The 20,162-nt window shown below is 54.3% G+C and overlaps 2 protein-coding genes across 6 annotated transcripts in view; one reads left to right on the top strand and one right to left on the bottom strand.

The window, feature by feature from the left end:
- The window catches only part of MAST1 (microtubule associated serine/threonine kinase 1), a 25,968-nt gene extending 11,926 nt beyond the window's left edge, over positions 1-14,042 (bottom strand). Inside the window, exons 1-11 of one of the 2 annotated variants that reach the window (XM_037022591.2) lie at positions 13,948-14,042; positions 10,335-10,366; positions 8,268-8,356; positions 7,714-7,789; positions 5,826-5,904; positions 3,828-3,988; positions 3,569-3,644; positions 3,202-3,411; positions 829-930; positions 613-745; positions 457-524 (exon numbers count right to left, since the gene is read on the bottom strand). In XM_037022591.2, coding sequence (XP_036878486.2) covers positions 457-524; positions 613-745; positions 829-930; positions 3,202-3,411; positions 3,569-3,644; positions 3,828-3,988; positions 5,826-5,904; positions 7,714-7,789; positions 8,268-8,356; positions 10,335-10,366; positions 13,948-13,986 — 1,065 coding nt within the window. In that variant the 5' untranslated portion in view covers positions 13,987-14,042. Of the gene's footprint in view, positions 1-456; positions 525-612; positions 746-828; positions 931-3,201; positions 3,412-3,568; positions 3,645-3,827; positions 3,989-5,825; positions 5,905-7,713; positions 7,790-8,267; positions 8,357-10,000; positions 10,143-10,334; positions 10,367-13,947 lie in introns of those variants that run through there. The other variant, XM_017664523.3, reaches the window with a different exon arrangement.
- Positions 10,289-20,162, top strand: RTBDN (retbindin). Of its 4 annotated transcripts, none has more exons than XM_017664526.3 (7): positions 10,289-10,373; positions 11,783-11,917; positions 17,549-17,723; positions 18,205-18,346; positions 18,462-18,560; positions 19,091-19,187; positions 19,731-20,162. In XM_017664526.3, exons 2-7 carry the CDS (start codon positions 11,837-11,839, stop codon positions 19,956-19,958), a joined length of 822 nt encoding a protein of 273 aa, XP_017520015.1. In that variant the 5' UTR covers positions 10,289-10,373; positions 11,783-11,836; the 3' UTR covers positions 19,959-20,162. The 4 variants fall into 4 exon arrangements, with proteins under 4 accessions (XP_017520015.1, XP_017520017.1, XP_036878496.1 ...); XM_017664528.3 differs by having other exon boundaries at positions 10,296-10,373; positions 18,280-18,346; XM_037022601.2 differs by lacking the exons at positions 10,289-10,373; positions 11,783-11,917 and adding an exon at positions 14,906-15,040.

Genomic DNA, 20,162 nt, shown 5'->3' with positions numbered 1-20,162 from the left:
AAAAGACCACAGAATGCAAATAAATTTATATGAAATATCAAGAGCAGGAAAATCCACAGAGACAGAAAGCAGATGGGTAGCTGCCAGGGCCTGGGGGGCGAGAGGGAATGGGGAGTGACTGCTTAATGAATACAGGGTCTCCTTCCAGGGTAATGACAATGTTCTGGAACTAGACAGAGGCGGTGGCTACACAACATTGTGAATGTACTAAATACCACTGAATTGTGCATTTTAAAATTGTTAAAGTGGCACATTTTATGTTAGGCATATTTTACCAGGAGAGCAGAAAGCCTGTGGAGGAAGAGCTATTATTAACCCACTTTGCAGATGGTAAAACTGAGATTCATAGCTGAGACCAAGAGAGCCACCCACCCTGGAGGCAGAGAGCCAGGAGGTGCGCGCGCTGGCCCATCAGGCCAGAACCACAGTGCTGCCAGCTGGGCCCCCTGGCCTTACCTCAGACAGGTCGTCCTGCTCCGGGGTGTTGGAGCCGCCGCTATCTTGCTCCTCCAGGTGCACCACGTCTGGGAAGGGAATGAGAGTGAGTGGAGGCTGAGTTCTGGGTGGGCTCACCCACATCCCCCGGAGCCCACTGAGCCCACCGGACTGCACCTGGGAAGGGGTCCCGGGTAAGGCCCAGCTGGCGGATGATGTAGCGGGGGATATCTGTCTTGACAAGGTGGCCCTCCTTGGCGTGGCCCTCAGCCGCCTCCAGCAAGTGGTAGAACTCCTCAGGGTTGAATTCCTGAGGTGAGGCAGGGCAGGGACAGGCTCGTGGCGGGTCCCAGGGGCCCCCACCGGTCCCCCATCCTTGCCCAGCCCCCTCACCAGGCACTCCAGCAGCCTCGCAGGGCGTGAGATAATAATGAGCAGTTTCTTCACCAGCTGAGTGACGAAGGCCACCTCCAAGCTCTCCGAGCGTTCATAGGCCTGGGGCAGCAAGCAGGGTTGGGGTGGGAATCTCAGGCGCCCTGCTTCAGCCAGGGCCCCTCTCACCCCACAGGGTCTGCACGGTTGCTGTTGTCCCATTTTATAGGTGAGAAAACTGAGACCCCAGGCCACAGGTAAAAATAATGATGGTGCTTATTATAGCAAACACTATCCTAAAATCTCAATTCACTCAAATCATCTTAAAAATAGCCCTATAATGCAGAGTCGCTCTGCCTGGCATGCTCTCCCCTTCAATCCCTGCATGACTCCCTACTTCTTCTCCTTTGGGTCTCTGCTCAGCTGTCACATTCTCACAGAGGTCTGCCCTGAGTTTCCACCCCAACCTACAATCACACTCCACCTCCCAGCAGCACCCTCATTTGCGATTACCCTACTCTACTTTTTCTACCATTTGAATCCCCTTCACATGCACCACATACTCATTTATTTACAATGCCTATCAGGACAGAAACCAGGACAAGGAGAGTGAGGCACTCAGCTTGGCACCCACAACCTCACTCTTCCAGATAACTAATATTCTAATGCACTGTTTGAAAAAAGCAAAATTAATGCAAAAAAAATCCATGATAGGCAAAATAGCAACGTTTAAACAGAACAGGGTCCAGCAGGGCTGTGCTGAGCCACACTGGAGCTCGCAGCCCAAGGAAAAGTGAGCAGCAATCCATGTGTTTTTCGAATGGTTAACAGTTTTAATATTGATACGAAAATATCATTCCTGAAGAGTGTGTTTTCATTAAAGCCAGGGGAGTAAAATTTCACAAATCCTGATTTCATTATACATAAAATATTCAAACTTAAAATAACATTAAGTTTTAATATATCTACTTTTCAATTTTTTTTAATAATTATTTTAAGATTCTGAGGCAGGGGGAAATTCATCACTGGCCTTGTCCTAGTCCCAGCCCTGTGCCTGTTTATCTTTTGTTTTTCCTGCTCCAGTATCAGCTTCCTGAGGGCAGGGATTTTTGTTTGTTTGACTTCCAGCTGACTAGCCAGCTTTGGACCAGTGCTGGGCCCACAGCAGTTGCTTAATAAATATTTGTGGAATTAATGAATGACTGAATCCTCTTTTTAACAGCAGAAGGACTGAAGCACAGAGTGGTTAAATGACTTAGCTGCAAGCAAGTAAGTGATGAGCCCGATGTGAATCTAGGCTGTCTAGAGTCTGTGCTGTCAGCTTCTATGGACCTAGTGGCAGAAACCAGTCTCAAACAAGACTGGGTGCCAAATGCCATGACATCAAGGTACTGCCCTTTGGGTCTGGGTCAGGGGTCTGGAGCCCAGAGCCCCACATTCTGGTTCTAGTGCCCTTATCCAAACTCACCTCTTCCAGACAGTACAGTTGCTTGGCTTCTGTGATCCTGGAATTTTCCAGTCTGCCTTCTCACCTCAGGGCCTTTGCATGTGTTGTTCCTCCAACTCAGCACACAGTCCACCCAGCTCTTCTCATAGCTGCCACCTTGTTAATCTTGTCCCAATTTCAATGTAAACCTTCTCCCGGGAGGCCTTGTGGGCCTTACAGGGAAAGCCCTGACATTCCACCTGGTTGCCCTGTTCTGTTTGCTTGAAAGCCCTAAGCATCACTGAAATCAAATTCCTTGATTTGTTTGTTTCTGTTTCTTGTCCATCTCCTACACTAGAATACCAGCCCCAAGAGGTCAGGTCTATTTCTCTGATTTGTTCACTGCTGTGTTCCCAGTGCCCCAGTATACAGTGCCCAGCACACAGTAGGTGTGTAATAAATGTCATCAATTACCATTGACTTGCAGGGGGCATTATCTTTGCTTTCATTCATTCATTCATCCATGTAACCAACACTTATTGAGCACCTACTGTAGGCTGGACATTGTGCTGGCACCAGGGACACACAGTAAACAATCTCACTACCCACTTGCGGTGAGCCATGAAACAAGATAAGTAAAAACACATTGTGACAGATGGAGAAAACTAAAGACACAGTGAGTGGTGAATGTGAGCTGAGTTTGACATTTGAATGTGGGGGCCTATGAGGCCACCTGAGCAGGTGACACTTGAGTAAAGACCTGAAGGAGGTGAGGGAGCCTAAATTCCTGCCTCCCCATCAGATCTAGAGTGGGGTCATGTCTTTCTTGTGGGGACCACGTCTTTTTCTTTCACCCCTGAATTCTCAGCTCCACACCAGCAGCCTGGCACGTGGCAGGTGCCCCCTAAATGGATGTAGGGTAAAGGAAAGCATGGGGCCTGATGGGGCCTGCCTCCCCGTGTGCTCACGTCCTGCAGCAGCTTCTCCAGGTTCTCCTGCAATTCGTAGAAGTAGACGGTGGTGATGAGGCCGTCGCGGGACTTGGTCAGGCAGTCCCGGGCCAGCTCGATGATCTGGTGATGGATGAAGCTGAGCACGCCGTCGGCCAGCGGCAGCACGCTGTCTGGCTCGTAGGCGCGGGCGAAGTCGCGCAGCTTCTCTTCCATCTGTGCTGTGGCCTGCGGGGGACACCGAGAAAGGGCTGGGGTGCCGGGGCCGGGGGTGTGCTGGGAGGCTATTGCCTCCAGGATCCCGCGCTACACGCGCCGGCCACCAGGGGGCGCGCGGAGCCAAGGTGAGCGAGGGCTCCCCGCGGCCGCCCCCGCCCCGCCTCACCTTCGGGAACCTCTCTTTGTAGACGTGATTCATCATCACGATCTCGTTGTCGTAGGAGGAGGGGGAGCGTCCGGGACTGCGGGGAAAGAAACCCATCCTGTCCAGCCTTCTGCCTCCGAAACTGCAGACAGGCGTTAGTTCTCTCCAGGTAAAACCTCATGTATTAGGTTGCAAGCCTTTTATTCGCGGGGACAGGGGTCTCGCAGTGCCCGGGCCCCCAGACGCCCAACTTTGGGGGCGGGGGGTGATGCCGGCTCACCTGAGGCTCCGCGAGCGGGGCCGCACGGCTGGGGAGCGGCGGCCGCCATCCTCGTCGGTGATGCTCTCGGTGCTGCCGAAGTGTTTGGAGAGGAAGTGGAGCTCGTCCACGGTGGGCTGGTAGGGCAGCTGGTGCAGGCGCTCCTGGGAGGAGCAGGAAGACTGGGGAGAGGGGCGGGACCTGGGTCAGAGCCACCGCGGGCCCCCCACAGCTCGGCACCCTGAACTTGGACTCCCGGGACTGATGGGCCACTGGGTAGGTCCATGATCAGGACCTGACTTAAGATCCTTGAAATCCAGGGCCTAAGTTGGGACTCCTGACAACAGATAGGGTGACAGGGACAGACACGGATGAGAATAGTGGCACAGACACATAAGTGGCCAGTGGGATCCTATTAAAACCTGAGTCAAGTCACATCCTTCCTCTGTTCAGAACCCTCCTTGGCTCCCACCTTACTCGGGGTGAAAGCTGAAGTTCTCCCCATGACCCACAAGGTCCTGTTAGATTGGATCCTGTCTCCCTGCCATCACCTCTCCCCACTCACTTTGCTTCAGCTACACAGGTCTCCTTGACGGTCCTTGAACAAGCCAGGCACACTCCTGCCTCAGGGCCTTTGCACTGATTGTTCCCTCTGCCTGGAGTATACCTACTACCAATCACTTTTCCTTCAAGTCTTTGCTTAAATGTCACACCTCCAGGAGACCTCCTCTGAATACACACCCTCACTCCCTGGGGCTGTCTTGTCTCTTCCTGCTGTATTTATCTCCTGATTTACAACATCTTTGTTACTTGTTATTGCTGTCTGCTCCCCGAGGGCAGGGACTTGGCTCTGCTTGGTTCTGGTCAGGGCCTGGCAAGCAGCGGAGGCAAACACAGACACACAGATATCAGTGGGGAAACACAAGGCCATCCACTGGATTCCACAGGCAGAATGACCTTTTTAAATATCACTCACTCCCCTGCTTAAAGCTCCCCATCCTATCTGTATCTTTCAGTGCACATAATCCATGACCTACAGATCACAATTTCCAATAGATCAGACTGAAATTCTAATACAACTTAATATAAAGCAAAAAATAAAAAATAAAAAAAAGCCTTTTTATGCCTTCCCACGGCATGTAGAATAAACTCCACCTCCTTGCCCTGTCTGAGAAACCGCAGCCTGGTCAGGGGCACTGCTTGCCTCACCTCCACTCCTCCAACCCAAAGCTCCAGCCACACAGGCTATTTACAACTTCCTAAATGTAGAAAGTTTTCTGTTGCCTCTGGGAGTTTGCATATACTGTTCCCCTTCCTGAAACACAACTCCATCCTTTCTTCCACCTGCCAAACCCCACCTGATCCTTTGTCTTGGCTTCAGTGCCTCCTCTTTCAGGAAGCTTTCCTTGACCCTCCCCCCAGCTGAGTCAGGTGCCCAAACCCCAACCATCACCTCATCTGGTGCTAACCCATCACAGCTCAGACTGCCAGGTGTTGCAAATGCTTCCTTACTGGTCTGTCTCCCTCATGAGGGCTCTGTGAATCCTTGGACCTTGGTCCAGCTTGTAAAGCCCACCTGCCACATGTCAGTTACACAATAAATGTCTGCTGAGCATCATACCTATTGATGAATGAGTGAACCAAAGATACAGTTAGGAAAAGGGGCAGATGGGTAGAGAGACTTCAGGTATTGAAGATGGTGAGCAAATGGGCTCTGGGTGAAGAGTACAGCCTGGCCCTGGCCATATACAGACACTTGGGCAAGTAAGCCTTAATGTCATTATCTATAAAATATTGAGTAGGCCATGAGTAGGACACCAAAGAAGATAGGTCAAGGGTGGAGAATAGTGCTGTGGAGGGGACTTGTGACATGCTAATGGATGGACAGGTGACACCCCTGGAAAACAAGAGAAACTAAAAGCTCTCATTAAGGCCAGCCCAGCTGCTGGCCTGGATGTAGACCTTCCAGCTGGAGTAACCCCCACAGCTCCCACCCACTCACCCTCCTGCCACACTCACCGAGACAGTAGAGCTGGGTGTGTTGGTGCCATAGCCAGATGAAGGGAGTGAAGCCAGAGACCAACGGCGTCCGTCCGCCCTAGAACCCAGGTGAGGTGCTCAGAAGCTACCAGGCTTCACTGGTACCCTCATTCCTCAGGGTGTGGGCAGGGGGTGGGGAAATGGATCTGTGCTCTAAGATTCTAAGAAGGCCATCAGAATCAAGGAGGTGAAGAAGTGTTCCAGCCAAGGACCTGGATCAAAGATGAGTCTCCTCCGCTCCCATGGTCCTCCTCTCCAAAGAAGCCCCCAGAGTGGACCCGGAGGAAGATCAAAATAGCCCACTGAAGGAAGTCATCCCAGAGGGACCTCAAAAATTAACTCCTGAAGGAACCCCCATGAGAAATCTCTCAGGGGGAGACCAAGTGGGTCTTCACAGAGAAGAAAGACCCCTCCAGTAAACACATGCTCCCACACTGGAACGTTCACGTTCACACAGACATAAACACTCCTGACCACTCCCACTAGCCTTAGTGTGACCCGTGTGGTCAAGTTCACACACTGACAGCCACACATATTCACATATGACTCATCAACACAAACATGTATACATGCATTCATTGCTCCGTACATGGACCCAAATATTACACTTTCCCACACTGACACAAGCACACATGCAAAAAGAGACATACACTCACATCTAGACACATACGCCTACAGAGATCCTGTACTCACACTCTGAACCACTCCCTCACACACATTCTACACTTCCACATTCACACAGAGACACATTCAAACTTTCAGAGACATGCACTCATTCACACTCCCACACAGATTACACAGAGCCATGGAGACACACCATGGAGGGGCATGCTCCCTCACATATCCACATGTATTTACAACCCAAAAGGTACACACGTTCACTCACACGCTGATTCACCCCACCATGAACACGTGTGGTCACATATTAGCAATCTCACAAACACACACTCGCCACATCAGCACAGATTGCACACTCACATGGACACATGCTCTCACACGCCGGACTTCTCCCTCCAGGCGATGCTCTCATTCAGCCCACCCAGCCGACCACATCAGGCCCAATCTTAGAGCTCTTTGCTGGCTCCCTATTGACTGACCTCAGCCGAATCCCACGATCGAGGGGACTTCTCCCCAACCTCCCCAGGGAATTGTCCTTTGTCCCCACGATCTCGTGTGACTCCCATGACAGCCTTCACCAGCCCTTGCAGTGATCTGGGTCCTCTGACTTGCCCCCCCCAACTCAACTCCAAGGATAGAAATGGGGTATCATTCACCCCGTATGCTCAGCTCCCAGAACACAAAAGGTGTTCAGACAACCTTTTAGAATAAATGAAGTTCAACGAAAAGGAGACCCGCCCAAACACCCTAGTGAATACCACCAGTTTCTCCAAAAATCATTCGAGGAATCTCTCGTCCACACTCCCAGTTGCCGGAAAATTCATTGGAGACTCCAGAAACCCTCAGAGACCTTCCTAGGGAAACCCGATATTCCGCCTGGAGCCCAGGAAAAATAACCCTAGGGGCCCTCCCAAACGTTGGGGACCTGGAGTTGCTCAGTGGGCATCTTGCAGTCTGCGCTTGCGCACCTCATCTCCTCTCGCCTGTCCTGTTGCTATGGAAACTCAAGGCCGGGAGAGCGAGGCTCCGCCGACTGAGACCCTGGGCCCAGAGCGCAAGCGCTTTTCCTCCGTGGCAAAGGAAGCCCCGCCCTTTTTGATTCCGGACACGCAATTAGCCCCGCCTTCCTATAGGGCACGCTGAGGGTCCCTCTGGCCCTGGCCCAGGTGCAAATTAGAACAGATGGCGACCCAGACGGTGGGTGGGGAGAGTCCGGCTAGGTTTTGGGTCCCTGGGGAAATGGACTCACCTTCGGGAGGAGGCAAATGAGAAGTGGGCGGGGGTATTGGGGGAGAAGTTGCGGGGGCTGTCCAGTGGACTGCTACCTGTGGCGGAAAAAGGGAGGATCTTTAGGCCTGGAGTGGGAGGCAACTCCATCAGGCTTCTTGATCCCAAAGCGAGTAGCACAACAGACCCCGCCTTTAGTCCAGCCCATGTATAAGTGGGCCACGCCTCCTTAATGGGGCCCCGCCTCCCTAAGGTGTTTTGGTTGCAGAGTCAGCCCAACCCCCTCCAGGCAGATTTCACTTTCTTCTGGGATGACCCCGCCCCTCAGGAATGGCTCCTCCTTTCTGCCCCATCCCCATTCCAATCTAGCTCTGCCTGGGTACCCACCCACCAATGCCGGTACCTCTACGGATCGACCACATCCACACAAGGACCGCCCCTTGTCCAATCTGGGTCTTCCTCTGTCCAAACTCTGCACCCACTTTCCCGCAGCGTGGACACACCCCTCTCCGGTGGCCACGCCCCTTGCCTGTGGTCACGCCCTCTAGTCTGGTCCACACCCACCACCTGTCTCACCCAGGTGTCCAGGCAGTGGGGAGTGGGGTCGCGGCAGCGTGGGCGAAGTGCTGGTCAGGATGAGGCTCTTCCGGTTACTGGTGCGGCAGCTGCGGGGAAGGTAAGGCAAGGTAGGTGGCCAGGCCAGGCTGAAGCCTAATGAGTTTGTGAGCCAGCCAGCCGCCTTCCCATCTCAGATCCCAGCCTATCTGCCATCTTTGTGTGCTTGGATTCTCAGAGGAGGACTGCTCAGAGGAGATGGTGGAGGCCTAGGCAGGACTATACATGGGAAGGGATGTGATATGTATGGCATATGTGTGCAAAACTGCTGGTATGGATCATGTGTGACCATGTGGGCACAATGTCAGTCATGGAATGATAGACATGTTATCTGTGTGACACTACTGTATATACTGAGTGCGTGTCTGGGTCTGAGTATGACATTCCCGATGTGTGTCCACACGGGGCATGCAGTGTATGAGTTCTGCACTGGGCACATCATAGTGTGACATCATGTGTGATAGGCCTTGGATTTACCTTAGGTGACACAACCTGTATATCTTTGTGTGTCTATGTGACACACTGTGTAATGCCATTCGTCCATGACTGTGCCATTGTGTGCTGTAACATGTACTTGATGCATAATTTCTGCGACATGTACCTGTTTTTGTGTGGCATTCTAAGTCTGTTCTGTGTGAGATACTGTGTTTGTGTCTATGTGTGACATTCACCATGTGAGTCCTCATGTGGCATCTACTGTGTGTGTTTAACATGTCTGAGTGTACCACCATATGACATTCCCTAGGTGAGTCCTGCATATAACGTGTGATATTGTGTGTCCATCTCTGCAAGATTCCCTGTGTCTGTTTATTCAGGAGTCCTGTTTATTCTGGAGTCTATATCTTAGATGATATAATGTGTTGTGACATTGTTGGGTGCATGGATGTCATTGCCACACATGTGTCTTGTGTCTATCTCAGATGCATAATCATGTGTGTGGATCACTATGCATGTGACATCTTACTAGGTGTGTACAATACTGCACCTGTAGGTTTAGGTGTCTGTGTGTGACGCTGGAGGTGATTCTGTGTGTGTCTGCGTGCCTCTGACCTATGACTACTGTATGGACGAGTGTGAGTGGTGCCTCACCAGTGTATCTGGGCCACTAGGGTTGTTGTGTGTGTATGTGTGTGTGACATCATGTCCTGTGTGACGCTGTGTCACAATTTTCCGTATGAGGCTGTGCTCTGGGGGGTAGTTTGTACTATGATAAAAGTCCCCCCTTTCCTTCCGACCCTCAGGATTCCAGCTTAGGAAGAGGGAGCCCCCAGCCCCTCCACTCCCCTCACCACCACCACCCTCCCCCGACACAGTGACTGAGCATATTAGCGTGTCCAGGAGCATGCGGCACAGGGGTGGGGGAAGGCCAGGCTGCGGGTATTGTTTTAGGGTGCTGAGCCCTCCACCCTTCCCTTCTTCCCCTACCCCCACCAGACTTCCCAAGCCTGCAGGGCGAGCAGACAAAGGCGCCGCAACCCCCACCCGGCACGGCCCCCCCTCCCTTTCCAGCGTCTGGTCCCCCCAGCCGTGGCCGGCACTGCCTCCCATTCAGCCCCATGCCAGGCAGGAAGGCGCAGCGCGGGCACCTCTGGCGCAGCTGGACGGGTGCAGCATCCTGGGCCCCGCCCTGCGGCAGCGGCTGAAGTAGCTTTTGGGGGAGGGCGGGGTCAGGATTCGAGGGATAAGGGGTCTACCTCTTGGTGCGGCGGAACATACTGCCGCCAGGGAAGGAGGGCATCGAGAAATTGGAAAGCGCGGTCCAGAGAGAGTCAGACATGACCCGGCGGCGGCGACATGGTGGCAGGTGCGGCAGCGGCGGCGGCGCGAGGAGCGAGCGCGCGCGGCGGAGGCTGGAGCCGCAGCGGGCCCGGGAGGGCGGGGGAGGGGAGGGCCGTGCGGCTGCCGTCTGCCAGGAGGGGGCGCTGCTGTGCACCAGCGCGCCAGGCCCCGCCCGCGCGCGCGCCTGGCACCCCCAAGAGCGCGGAAGAAGGAGCGGCCAGCCCGGTGCGGCTCTCCCCCAAAACTCACCTACTGCTTTTCCGGGGCAGGGGCAAATCCTTCTGGAAGGTAAACGGGCAAAAGGATAGAGGTCAGCGTGGACCACCAACCGCTCCCCACAAGCCCGGTCAGCCCCCTGGAGGAGCAGAAGTCGGGTGGTATAGGCCCCTCACCAGCATCGTCACCTGCACCACCGGCCATGCACTAAGAACAGGGCTCCTTGGGGGAAAGGGTAACCAGGGTGATTCCTATCCCCAACCCCAAAAAACCAGCGCAAGGCCCCGTATAGGACTCCTGAGTTGTCATCTTAACGTGTGTTTGTGCAAATGAAACAGAAGTCTTTATCTGAAAATATCTGTATGCTAGGTCTGTGCTAGGCACTGGGGACACAGCAGTGAATGAGACAAAAATTCCTGCCCTTTTGAGACGAGCATTTAGAGGAGGGAAGCAGACAATAAAATTACTGTAGAAGGGGACGATATAATTTTAGACAGTAGTAAGTGTCATGAATAAAATTAAGCAAGATGATAGAATGAACAATGGCTGGGGGGGGGGGGGACAAAATGGTCAGAGAAGACTGCCCTGGGGAAGTGACTTTTAAGATGGAAGGATCTGTGGAGAGGGCATTCCAGGTAGAGGGAATTGCAAAGGCCTGGATGAACCTGGCATGCTCAAGCATGAGAGGTTGAATGAATGAATCCTCGCACACCCCAACAGTTCTATCCGACTCCCGGCCACATTCACAGAGAGTTGTGGGTGAGGGTAGTTAGGGTGGTTCAAAACTGAGATCGAAAAGGGAATCAGGCAACTGCTGGGTGGTCTTTTTCAAAAATGGCAATGATAATAATTGGTAGGTATTAACTTATGTGTCTATATCAGAAGAAGGTCGTGTTCTGTTTGTCAAGCACTCAGGAAGTCGCTACAGCGATCAAGTGACAGAGGTCTTCACCCCTTTTCCAGGAGAACAATGGGGAGATGGGGTGCCACCTTCCAGCCAGTTCTGTGCCCACAAGCTAAAGTGAATAAACGAGGTTGGTTAAGGCTGCAGGCGGAAAGATTCAGGTGAATTTCAAAAGCCATTTGGTGATGGCTCCAACCAGGGGAAAAAGGATTCTTCTAGGATCTCTGATAGCAGAAAGCCCTGGGTTCAAATTCCAGCTTTGTGTCTTATAACCTTGGTAAATGACCTTCCAATGCTCAGTGCCTCCTAGAGTGTTCTTTGAGATATGCAGGTGTCTAGGACGTTAATGTGATGCCTAGTACATAGTAAGCACTCGATAAATATTAGTTCGTAGAAACAGGAGTTACTGTGAATAGACGTGCTGCATGACAAAGGATGGACCAGAGAGACCTCCCACTCCCATGTATAGACAGACATATGGTCGGGGTCAAAGGGCACACTGTCCAGATCTGCAGACCTGCCCTCCCGAGCCATGGGTGATTAGAATCCATACCAGGTTTTCTCCCTGTCTTTGCAGGATCAGCTTGAATGAGCTGCAGCTTGGACCTGCAGATCGGGCTGCGACACCGCAATGGCCCAAGAGAAATCAAGACCTGGATTCACCAGCCAGGGAGCCCGGAACTCCAGACCCACGTACACTCTGCCTTCGAGAGTGAGCCCCTGGGGGACCTTTAAGTGCCTCCCGGAGAAGTCCTAGAACCTAGCCCTGTCCACTATTGCCCCTAAACATTCTAGGGTCGAAGAAAGGGACAAACTGGAGCTTTGGAGGATTTGGATTCTTAGCGTCAGTGTAGACAGACGCCACTTCCATCCCCAGCGGCTGAACTACTCTGCCAAGCAGATTTTGCTTCTTCCCAGGATTAATGGACGGCGCTGGGGACAGAGCATTCGAAGTGAGAATGCTGTCCATATAATCGATCCCAACTGCCCACAGGGAAGCCGCAGGCCCTCCGCGGTTTGTGGGACAGTTCCTAAGGGGTTGCACCAGTGTATGAGGGTGTATCCAAGGCAGCCAAAGGGATAAACCTGACTGAAGGGAAGAGGTAGCGGCAGGACTCCGGCAGGGCTACCTTGCCAAAAGGTTGCCTGAGTTAGGATGGGTGGGTGAGTAGGAGGATCTTGGGCTGGAGGCGGGGTCTTGAGCGGGAGACCGAAGTCCCGCGTGGCGCTGAGCCAATGGGATTCGGGGCCGGCCCAGAAGGCGGGGACACACCCCATGAAGACCCCGCCCGTTCCCTCCCCTTTCTCGGGCACCCGAAGGCGCGGACCCAGTCTGTGTTCTTCAAGCATTTGCTGTGGCATTGTCGCAGCTCCCTCACTTTTCTCCGAACCCTTTCTCCTAACTTATCCTTGGGCTGGGGAGGAAATCCAGAGGCTTTTCCTCTGAAAATCACAGGCTCCTAGATGGGGCCATCTAGGCTTTGTTTGAAAGGAAATTCTGGACGCAGTTCTGGGTCCAGCATCATTCAGGCGCCCGGGAAATCCCTCCTGCCGTCTGACCCCGATTTTGCGATTTTTCCTGCTGCAATGACCGATCGGCTCACCTTGGTCTCCAACCTTAGGGATGGTGGGTTAGAGGACTCCAGAAATAGACGAGCCCTGCGTGAAGGGTTTGAATTCTCCCCTTCTTTTCCCAACCTCCACGCTAGGGATGTAGCCTGAGTCTGGGCCCCTGCTAGGCTTTATCTGAACTCCTCCAGATTATTTAGCCCAGGGCTGGGCTCCAACAAGGCCCAGAAGGACCAGACCCCAAACAGGCCATAAGGGGTAGCTTTGATCAGTTTTCCATCTGGGGTTAGTTCTAGGGCAGCATCGACCCCTAGTATTAACCCTTAGAAGTGCACACCGAAGACGGGAAGAGGACACTTCTCAGCTTCAGAATCCCCACCCACCTTGGAGGTGGGAGTTCCTAACGCCTGGATTTGTCCCCGTCTTTCCCACACTCCACAACAATCCTCAGTGTTCCACTCCGAGCAGTGGACTCACGCCTCGCGCGCCTGCGCAGCCTGGATACCAGCATCTTCTAAGGCTGCAAGGAGCTAAAAATTGCTCCCGCCCACCCACAAACTGGGCTGGACTTGAGGATCGCGGGGTGTGGGGGGTGTTGTAGTGGAGGGAGGTGTGGGAGGAAGACTGAGGAGAGAGGCTGTCTAGGTGCCTGTCCAATTAGGGCAGTAGGAAGAATACTGATGGCTGAGCAGGTGCCTGGAGGTGGCAGGGGGTCCCCACGCCTCAGAAAGGGGCTCCTGAGGTGGTGAGGGGCGAGGCAGCCGTATAAACATGTTTACGGCTGCTGCAGCGCCGGCGGCCCCAAGGGGCGCGAGCCCTGGGGCAACTACTTTGCTCTGCGCCCCTTCTCCCCAAGGCTGGCGGAGCGCCAGGACAATGACTTCGGCCCTACCCCCCACCCCTCTGGCGGTCCAGGAGTCCCTCAGTCTGTCCTCGAGGGGGAGCGCCAGGCTGCACCCCCTCCGGCATCTCCCTGGATCCCCGGGCGGCGCCTGAGGGGCGGGGTCGCCAGCGCGGCGGGACGCGCGGCCAGCGCGTTCCCCTCGGGTAGCGTCCGGAGGCAGTGGGAGGGGGCGCTCGGGCCTGCCCTGGCGCAAGTTCCCCGCCCCCTACCGGGCCCCGCCCCAGGGCGCCGACCCCCTCCCTCCACCCGTGGCCCCGGCCACCAAGTACCTGCAGCCTCCGGCGGCGGATCAGGCCCGAATCATCCATGGCGGCGGCAGCGGCAGCGGCCTCGGCCCCGGGGAGGGAGGAGGGAAGCGGCGGCAGCGGCGGCGGCGGCGGGAGGAGGGAGGAGGGAGGAGGGAAGGAGGGAGAAGCCGCGGGGACCGCGGCGGCGGCGGCGGCTTGGGGGGGGGGGCGGGGGCGGAGCGAATTGGGGCGGGCCCGGCGCCGTTACTGCGTCTGGGCGCCCGAGCCCGGCCACCGCCGTGGCTGCCCGCGCTGGGGGGAGGGGGCAGGCGTGGGGAGGAGCCTCCGGATGCCCCAGAGGGAGCCAAGCTACCAGAGACCCCTAAAAGGAGAAACGGCCCAAGGGAGAGACGTGCTTACAGGGAGACCCCCAATCTAGAAACACCCCAAGGGAGACATTCTAACCGAGATACATTCCCTATGCGGACACCCCCCACCCCCACCCCGCAGCGACCCCCTGCGGAAGACACATTCCCACGGGGAGATAGAAGATAGTCTCCGCGGTGCGGCCCTCTCCCGTCAGGAACTCTCCTTTCACCCTGAGAATCATTCCTGAGACAAATGGTCTCTGAGAGGGATGCTTCCTCTCAAAAGCTCCCCCCACCTAGAGAAAAATCCCCACGGGTGGCTTTTGACGTGGGGAGCCTGGTAAGGGAGGATACCTTCAATGAAAGATCCCCTAAAAGCTATATTCTCTGTGGGAAATTGTCCCTACCCACGAGACCCCCACATACGGAGGAGATGTGTTCTTACAGAGTAACTTTTGCACTGAGAAGACCTGTGCTTACGGAAGATGCCCCTTCAGAAACACATTTTCCGTGCATGTACGGCCTCCTCCCTTAACTTACCCCCTCGGGGAACCCTGCTGCCCCTCTAGAGACTCCCTCCCTCATCGTCAGGATTAAGGAGGCAGGCTGGGCCGGGCTGTATTTATAGGAGCGATTAGCTGGTAGTTAGGAAAGGGGACAGCTGAAGATTTTCACATGCACCCTCCCGCAGAGGTCCTAGAGCTGAAGCCAAGCAGACCATGCTTTCCAGAGTGGAGGGAAAAGTGCCGAAGACCTCCCCGCTCCAGGTTTACGCATTGCGGGGCAGGGTTGGGAGGGGGCTACCTAAGGGTCCCAGCTCAGTTGGCCCCAGGCCCTGGAGGGTGCAGTCAGTGAGCGGAAGCGACCCCTGCCGGCGAACCGGGGCGACGGCGAGGTCTTGGTTCAGTTGTTCTGAGCTTTGCGCCTTTGCCTCAGTTATCTCTGTCCGTTACTCTTCTCTGTCTGTCGGCATATTGGTTTTGTCATCTCGCTGAATCATTTGCTCGCACTTCTCTGTCCAAAGCTCGCACTCCGCTCTGTCGCCCCTGCTCGCGCCGACGGCCGCGGGAACTCTCCGTGGTACTGATCGTGCATGCTCCTGTCCACGGTGCTGAAATCTGAGTGTGGGGTCGGGTCTGAAGTCAGGGGAGACTAAGGGTTGGCAAGAGGTACAGCCCAGTGGCTGGACAGATCTGACCCATGAGCACCCTGAATCACCCAAGATGGACCAGGGGAAGGCTAGGTTATAGTTGCTGAAGCCTCCAGGACATAAACTGGTATCAACAGAGGGTCCCAGAGACAGTGCCTACTGATTCATTCATTTACTCAATGAGTCCTGATCACCTACTGCGTGCAAATCAGTGTTTCGGGATCTGGGAGTAAAACAGTGAAAGATCCAGGCAAAAACTGCACTATCCTGAGAAGGGAGGGAGAGAGACTTGTGGTAATGGTCATTGCTCACAAAATGCATGTGCATACTCTGCAAACACAGGCATGCACACACACACTCTCAAGACATACACACAAACACAAACATACCAACACATGCTCAGCAAACAGACTCACATATACACATTCACACTCTCTGCAAACACTCCACAAACACACTCTGCAAATACACACCAACTCACACTCAGCAAACACAGACTCACACACAAACATATGTACACAGTTGCAAATATACACTCAGCAAACATACAAAGTCCTCTGCAAACACATAAACACAGAATACAAACACACACCCAGCAAATACACACACAAACACGTAAACACACTCTGAAAACACATACTTGGAAAACACAGACATTCACACACTCAGCAAATGCAGATACACACATACAACACATACACTCAGTAAGCAGAAGCACACGACACATAGCCACAAAAGAAGGAAAGCTCACTACACACAAACTCTCATCCAACATATAGATACATTATCCTCACAATACAGCACACAGGCACACATACACACTCATACCCACTGTAGGGCTATATTTCTCATAGGACTCTCCCACTGTAATGTCAACTCTTTGAAGGTTGAGATTTTTATGTCTTTGTCACTACTGCATCCTTGGAACCTCGCACACAATAGGTGCTCAGTAAATAATTGTTGAGTGAATAGATGAATTGAGGGAATGCTTGCAACGGACACACATTCAAAGAAACTGCAGAGGGACACACATGCATATGCATTTCAGATACAGACACACACCCTCTCCACACATGACAGCACCCCACCTGTTCACTCATGATCAGTATGTATGGTCAACAACTTTTATCCACTGATTCATCCACATCCTGCAGGACACCCATACTGATCCTACATCCCCCTACCCCATATTTATTATGACTCTTACTCAACTGTACACACTTGACTTGAGACACATATACAAGTCTCCTAAAATGTACACATACACACACTCCCCACATACAGATACAGAGCTTAAGCTAAAAGCTCAATGTAAAGGCCAACACAAAGATATATATGCACTAGCTTCAGGTCCATCTGCCTTGGTCAGCTGGGATGGAGACAGAACTGTGGGAAATCCCTCTCTGCATCAAATCATGCCCCTTTTGGCTGCCACTGTTTCCTGACTTGACCCTGAGATGTCTTAGCAGCTCCCTAGATCCCAGGGATCTAGGCTAACAGGTGAGAGGTGCCCACAGGGGGCAGAGTGGGAGAGGGAACTGTCATGCCAGCAGAGACCTCCCAGTTTCCCCTGCCCTAGGGCTTTTGGACCCCAGTAACAGAACCCGATCCTGCCACAGCCAAACTTGACTCCAAAGGCCCAGCCCTGTTTGGCAGCCCCTAAGCCGATTATGGGTGGAGAGAAGGTGATCATGAGAGGGGCCAGTGGGAACAAGTCTGGGGGGGAGACTGGGCAGCAGAGAGGGAGGAATTACTGGTCAGAAGAAGGAGATTGGAAGAATTGAGGAGGTCCCTTAGTTCTGAGGACGACGGGGGTTGCCTGAGGGCCAACAGGGTGCGAGATCCTGCTGGGCCTGAGTAAGGAGGGGCACCATGGACAGACTGGGAGAGGACACTTGGGCCTGAGGGATGGAGGGGACGTGAGTCTGATGGGGGAGTTCCTGGGTCAGAGGGAGATTTTGGTGGCCCCTGGGATTTGAAGATAGATGGCTTTTGCCTCCTCATCAATTGCCCATTCTCAGCTCTGCCTGGCTCTGTCTCACAGGTGTGCATCATTATGGTGCCACCCTGAGTTCCTAAAGGGGATGGAGGAACCTCACCCTATACCAGCTGACTCTTATCTCAGGTGGACATGGCCTGCAGGGGCTGCACTCGACCCAGGAGCCTGGCCTGGGCCCTGCGACTGATGTTGGCATGGATCCTGCTGGGGGCCTGTGAAGGGAGTCACCCACTCCCAGCTAGGTCCCGGAGACACCATAGGCTGGCAGCCGATCTGGCCACAGGCCAGCTGCACCTGTCAGGTGAGCACTCCAGACCCTGCCTAATCCCCAACACCAAGGAACCCCCACTCCACCATGGCAATGCCAGAACTTCCTTATGACAGGTGTTTTAGGATGACCAGGGGTCAGGGACAGCCGGACCTGGTGCTGAAGAATGGTGGTTTAAGTGTCAAACTGCCTGGGTTCAAATCCCACTCTACCATTTTGTAGCTGTGTGACCCTGGCAAGTCACTTAAATCTCTCTGGACCTCAAGCGAGCCATTAAAAATGGGGGAAAATAACAGGCCTACCTCACAGGAGTGTTATAAAGGAGAATTATGTAAGCATGTGAGAATCTGTACTACTCCAGAGACATAATAAATGATAAGCCGATTATGATAAAGGATTATTATTACTTGAAACTGCATTTGCATCCCAAGTGAAGTGTCTTTGTTTACATTTTATGTTTGGGAAGATTGATGTAACTGGGGTCTCTCCTATTCATGAGACCTCCGTGTCTTAGTTACCCAACCCTACCTGAGGATCCGAGACCTCAACTCACAGGAGTCCCCTTCTCCATGGCCCTGTTGTCCCTCAGAGATGGACACACCAAAGGCATCAGGCCCTGGGATCACCCCAAAACGCTGTGAGAAGTCGAGTCTCGGGTGAGTACAGCACCCCCAGCCCGTATTTCCTTGTGTTCTTTGCTCCGGTTGCCTCCTCCAGGGGCTAGAATCCCAGCGCATCCTGACCCATCCGGGCCTGTCTTTCCCTCTTTAGGTGCGAATCCTTCCTGGGACACCTCCAAGTTGCCCTCCCTAGTCGTTTCCGCCTGCTGCTATTGGGGATGCCGATCTGCGCTGAGCTGTGCGATTCCTGGTAGGCGAAGAGCGGCGTGTGGGGCGTGGCCGAAGGAGGGATCTTCAGCTTGCTCCTCCACCTAGCGTTTGAAAGGGCTTGGGCCTGGCTGCAACCCCGGCCAAGGGTTCAGGATGAGACCCAGGATTTAGACTCTTGGCAGAAAGGGGTGGGGCCTGCTCAGGCGTCGGCTTTTAAGATTGGCAGTAAGGAGGCGTGGCCTTCCACGGACAGAATTTTTTTTTAAAGGGGCGGGCCTGTTGATTGAACAGAGAAGCCACAAGGGTGGAGAATGAAAGAGGCTGGCCTGGAATAGTTGGTCTGAGGTCTGCAGGGATGAGGCCCATTGTAACAGGGCCCTGGGTTATTTGTGGAGAATACGGGTTGGGTGAAATCCAGGGGATGGTGTGTGTAGGGGTGTGGCCCTAAGAGGCGGGGTCTGGAGGTAAGGGAGCGACTAACACACGCGGAAGCCTCAGAGCGCAGGAATCCCACGAGAACGCTACTTCGGAGCCTTTTCCCACCTTCTTCTCTCCACACATCATCCCCAGGTTTGCCGCCTGTCAGAGTGATATCACCTGCGGCCCATCTTGGACCCCACTCCTAAAAAAGACGGCCTGCAAACCTGGCTGCAATACCTATGGGCAGGTGAGCTTGGGACAGAGGGCAAGGGGAAGAGACTGAGACCTTCCCTTACTGCGTCCTGTCTTAATCCGCCTAAGCCCCAGATCTGGACTGGTACTCCCAACGTTCCCGGCTCCCCCTCTTCTTCCCGCAGCCCGGTCTCCACAGTGGGTTACGCCCGTAGCCTTCCCTAGGACACAGAGTCTGGATTTCCCCTTCCCAAGGGACCGTCTCTGCTCTAGGCCCAGCCAGTTTCCCCTGGAAGACCCAGAGGCTCAAGTTACCTTCCCCAAGGTCCCGGACTTAATCTGTCCCTCCCCTACCCCAGCCCCCCTGGGACCCAGTAAGAACGACTCGCCCTGCCCAAGGCCCCGCTCCCGCTACAAGCCCGCCCCCAGTCTCCCTGGAAAAACCAGAGGCAGAAATTGCCAGCCCCAAGACCGCGCGTCCCAGACCTGGTCCCAACCAGTCAGGGAACTCCCGGCCTTTTCAAGTCCACGCCCCTGAAGACGCCCCCAAGGGATCTGGGCTCCGCCCACAGGACCCTAACCCCACCTCGTCTCCCAGATCTTTGCTAACGGGGCGGACCTTTGCCGCTCGGTTCTGGGCTACGCGCTGCCGGTGGCAGCTCCTGGCTCCGGTTACTGCCTCAACATTTCCATCTCGGTACTGCCGGATCCCAAACACGGACGGAAAGCACGGGAAACAACCTCCCCGCGCTCCCACCGCCTTCGCACCTGGCTCCTAGATGCGACGGGCAGCGGGAGTGGCAGCGGGAGCGGCAGCGGCCCCTAGAGGGCGCCTGGCCTCGAAGGAGAGAGACATCCTTCCCGCAACCGGGCCCCTCGACCCGGATCCCCACCCCTCTCCCTCTCTGCCTTCTAGTTTCCAGAGTCCTGGTCCTCCTCCGTGGGGCGCCAGAGATTTGCCCCTCGCCATATTAGAGAAATGACTCTAGCTCCTTTCCCCTTTCTCCCCCTGAATAAAGTCACCAACGAG

The sequence above is a fragment of the Manis javanica genome, chromosome 13 (genome assembly GCF_040802235.1).
Source record: "Manis javanica isolate MJ-LG chromosome 13, MJ_LKY, whole genome shotgun sequence".
NCBI classification, from domain to species: Eukaryota; Metazoa; Chordata; class Mammalia; order Pholidota; family Manidae; genus Manis; species Manis javanica.
Note: the sequence above shows the minus strand (reverse complement) of the source record. Positions and strands in the feature narration are given on the sequence as shown.

Excerpts from the sequence above, each read along its gene's own strand:
- RTBDN (XM_017664526.3), top strand. The coding sequence starts at position 11,837 with ATGGCCCAAGAGAAATCAAGACCTGGATTCACCAGCCAGGGAGCCCGG. Across the intron at positions 18,347-18,461 it reads TGTGAGAAGTCGAGTCTCGG|GTGCGAATCCTTCCTGGGAC; the intron begins GTGAGTACAGCA and ends TTCCCTCTTTAG. Across the intron at positions 18,561-19,090 it reads GCTGAGCTGTGCGATTCCTG|GTTTGCCGCCTGTCAGAGTG; the intron begins GTAGGCGAAGAG and ends CATCATCCCCAG.